Source organism: Labeo rohita, unplaced genomic scaffold (assembly GCF_022985175.1).
Source record: "Labeo rohita strain BAU-BD-2019 unplaced genomic scaffold, IGBB_LRoh.1.0 scaffold_389, whole genome shotgun sequence".
Taxonomy (NCBI): domain Eukaryota; kingdom Metazoa; phylum Chordata; class Actinopteri; order Cypriniformes; family Cyprinidae; genus Labeo; species Labeo rohita.
Genome location: NW_026129307.1, coordinates 55892 through 59444, shown reverse-complemented (window position 1 = coordinate 59444; position 3553 = coordinate 55892). Strand labels below are relative to the sequence as shown.

At 35.0% G+C, this 3553-nt stretch overlaps 1 protein-coding gene and 1 long non-coding RNA gene across 2 annotated transcripts in view; both read right to left on the bottom strand.

Annotated features, from left to right (window-relative positions):
- Positions 1 to 1860, bottom strand: part of LOC127160566 (location of vulva defective 1) — a 13036-nt gene extending 11176 nt beyond the window's left edge. Inside the window, exon 1 of the mRNA XM_051103204.1 lies at positions 1130 to 1860. Within this exon, the coding sequence (XP_050959161.1) occupies positions 1130 to 1860 (731 nt within the window). The remainder of the gene's footprint in view (positions 1 to 1129) is intronic.
- On the bottom strand, positions 110 to 806 carry LOC127160567 (uncharacterized). The gene is made up of 3 exons (XR_007826777.1): positions 690 to 806; positions 392 to 456; positions 110 to 309 (listed from the first exon to the last, which is right to left on the bottom strand). It is a non-coding gene; the product is annotated as an uncharacterized LOC127160567 (long non-coding RNA).
- Positions 1861 to 3553: the final 1693 nt, after the last annotated feature.

Below are 3553 nucleotides of genomic sequence, written 5' to 3'. Positions count from 1 at the left end.
TGATACAAAAGACATCTGGAGCCATATTACAAAAACAGTACAACAGTGTCCTTTTTATCAAGGTTATCTTTTTCCAAAATGTAAAGAAAAAAAAAAGTTTACTTACTTGATATTTTAACTGCCTCCATTGTAATTTGGGGATCTTGGATGGAAACATTACCGAGAGCTATGCTGAGATTTTTAAATGAATCTGAGTCATTAAAGATTTTTTCCAGGATGGGTCCCAAATCATTATTTAGAAACATTATTTGTGAATTGTTGTTGGGATAGTTGTAAACTGCAGTACTTTCGGCAATGACACTTCCTCGTCTAGATGGGAAAACATGCCACATATTATATTTTGCTCAGAAAATATTTGTAAATGCATGAAATTTGAAAGAAATCAACTTACATTAGCCTATGTATGTGCACATCTTTGAAATTTTGTGCATCTGCTTTTTTACAAAGGATTGAAAGCTGTCCAAAAAAAATATATATATATTTATACATACATATTTTGCAAATATGCAGATAATACATATAAATGACTACAAAATAAGCTTCACTATGCCATGCAGTACATGCATCTATCTATTTTTACTTTAGAACTTTTTCTTTTTTGTTAAATTTCAAAAGACGTTTAAAGTTATGTAATGCAACTTTATAGTGATCTTTAAAGTACCTCAAGGATGGTGTCTAGAAAAATTTACCTCACGTTTTAAGATGGAAATAAGATGTACTGATTCTGAGGAGTTTATATTTTCATACTCGTTAAGATAGTCCATCATAATTCTGAGAGAGAGATTTGCATTCCTTGTGGGTGTGCTTTCAGCTGCAAATAAATTAATGATTTAGAAAGATTTCAACATAAGGCAAACCGTGATAACTATTGTGCTTTTATAATTAAAAATTAAATAATGGATGTCTGTGGGATGTATAGCGTTTTAGCTCTAAAATGTATGCACTATAGTTTTAGTTAAAACATGGCATAAACCACAATACTACTAGCTTAAATTTTGACACACTTTACAAGTATCTTGTGTGTTCATTTAATACTGATTCAATACCCACAAAACAGTGAAAGAATAATTAGCACGAACTGTAATAATGATCATTTAGGAACAGTATGATAAATATTTGCAAAATATACTCCAAATGCCAGAATTGACACTGACATTTCCCAGATGTTACATTGAAGATGCATGGGGATCCATTACACTGACAATCCTCCTGACAGTTTTGAGTTGTTGAAACTGAACTGACTGTTGTTGCGGATGAATGAGGTTCTGTTGATGTTGATGAAATTTTCTGGGTACTAGATTCAGCTGAAGAGCTTGATTGGGATGATGTAGGAATGCTAAATGTTTGGGTTGTAGGGGAAGTTTGTCTTTCTGTTGTAGTAAATGGTGAAGATGGAGATGTACCAGTTGTGGATAATGTAGTTTCCAGTGTTGAACTACTTTCAAGTGTAGGTGATTGTAAAGTGGTGCTCATGGGTGACACAGCTGTTGTAAATGTTGATTGAGTTGTTCTTGTGGTTCCTGCTTCCGTAGTGGAAATAAATTGAGTGGTTTGTATCTGCTGGCTTGTTTGTTCTACACTAGATGAAGGTGTTTCTGTTGTAGATGAAGTGAATCCTGATGTACTTTGTCCTTCTGTTATAGTAGATGGTGAAGATGGAGCACTTCCTGTTGTGGATGATGTAGGTTCCAGTGTTGAAACACTTTCAAATGTAGATGATTCTAGTGTGGTTATGCTCGTAGGGGACACGTCTGTTGTAAATGCTGACTGAGCAGATATTGTAGATTCTCTTTCTGTTGTAGAACTAAAGTGAATGGTTTGTGTTTGCTGGCTTGTTAGGTCTACAGTAGATGAAGACATATCTACTGTAGATGAAGTGAATTCTGATGTACTTTGTCCTTCTGTTATAGTAGATAGTGAATATGGAGTAGTATCGGTTGTGGATAATGTCGTTACAAATGTTAAACCACTTTCACTTGTAGATAATTGTACTGTGGTCAAGTTCATGGATTCTGTTTCTGTGGTAGAAGTAAACTGAGTGGTTTGTGTCTCCTGGTTTGTTGATTGCGCCACAGTGGAACTAAGTATTTCTGTTGTTGATGAAGTGAATTCTGATGGAGTTTGTCCCTCTCTTGTAGTAGATGGTGAAAATGGAGAGGTACCTACTGAGGACAATGTATTTTCCTCTGTTGATGCACTTTCAATTGCAGATGAATTTGGTTTAGTTGTGCTCATGTTGGCCATCGCTGTTGTAAATGCTGATTTAGCTGTCGTTTTATATTCTGTTTCTGAGGTAGAAATAAATTGAGTGGTTTGTGTCTGCTTGCTTGTCGTGTCTTCTACAGTAGATAAAAATATTTCTGATGTAGAACTGAACTGAGTAGTTTGGGTTTGCTGGCTTGTTGTTTGCTCTGCAGTTGAAGTAGGTATTTCTGTTGTTGATAAAATCAGTTCTGTTGTGCTTTGTCCTTCTGTCGTAGTAGGCGGTGAGGATGGTGAGCTATCCATTGAGGATGATGCCTATTGTCAGCACTGTAGTTTCTGCAGTAGAAGTAGGTATTTCTGTTGTTGTTGAAATCACTTCTGTTGTGCTCTGTCCTTCTGTCGTAGTGGATGGAGAAGTACCTGTTGTCAGCACTGTAGTTTCTGCAGTAGAAGTAGGCATTTCTGTTGTGGATGAAATCACTTCTGTTGTGCTTTGTTCTTCTGTCGTAGTCAATGCTGAGGATGGAGAGGTACCTGTTGTCAGCACTGTAGTTTCTGCCGTGCTTCCAACTGTAGATGATTCAAATGTGGAAATGCTTGTAGGGATCATAGTTGTTGTAAATGTTGATTGAACTGTTGTGGTTTCTGATCCCGTTGTAGAACTGAACTGAGTAGTTTGTGTCTGCTAACTTGTTTGGTCTGCAGCAGAAGTAGGTATTTCTGTTGTTGATGAAGTGAATTCTGTTGTTGACTGTCCCTTTGCTGTAGAGAATAATGAAGATGAAGAGACGAGTAAACTGAAGAGAGTAGTTATAGTTTTTTTGTATGTGTTTTTCTACTTTCTTTCAAGGTATTTTGTTTATGTATGAAATTAAGTCTGACATGCTCTTTACTTCTTTGGCTGCATTGATTTAAAAGTAAATGCATTATTTTAAAAGTATGTTTCACTTTTAAACTTGATTTAAATATTTATTTTCCATTTCGACTGCTTTGTCTTGCATGTTTTAACATGTTTTCTGTCACTTGACTTTTAAAATATTATGTTTTTTGTATTAACATTAATATTAGTACAAGTATACTAAATTTACATTATGGAGCTTGTCACATACTTCTGTTAGAGTATTCCTAGCATGGGTGTTATGAAAATAACATCAGTCTTTGTGTACTAGTTTAACAGCATCTAGCTTGATTAAATTACAAATTGACTGCTGATATGTCAAAGATGCTTGAGGTAATTTGTAAGTCAGAGACATGGGAGAACTGGTTAAGACTGTGAAGTGCTGCAGAATATATATATATAAACATAAACTCACAAGGTAATTAATTTTGTTCTTTTATACATCGTTAT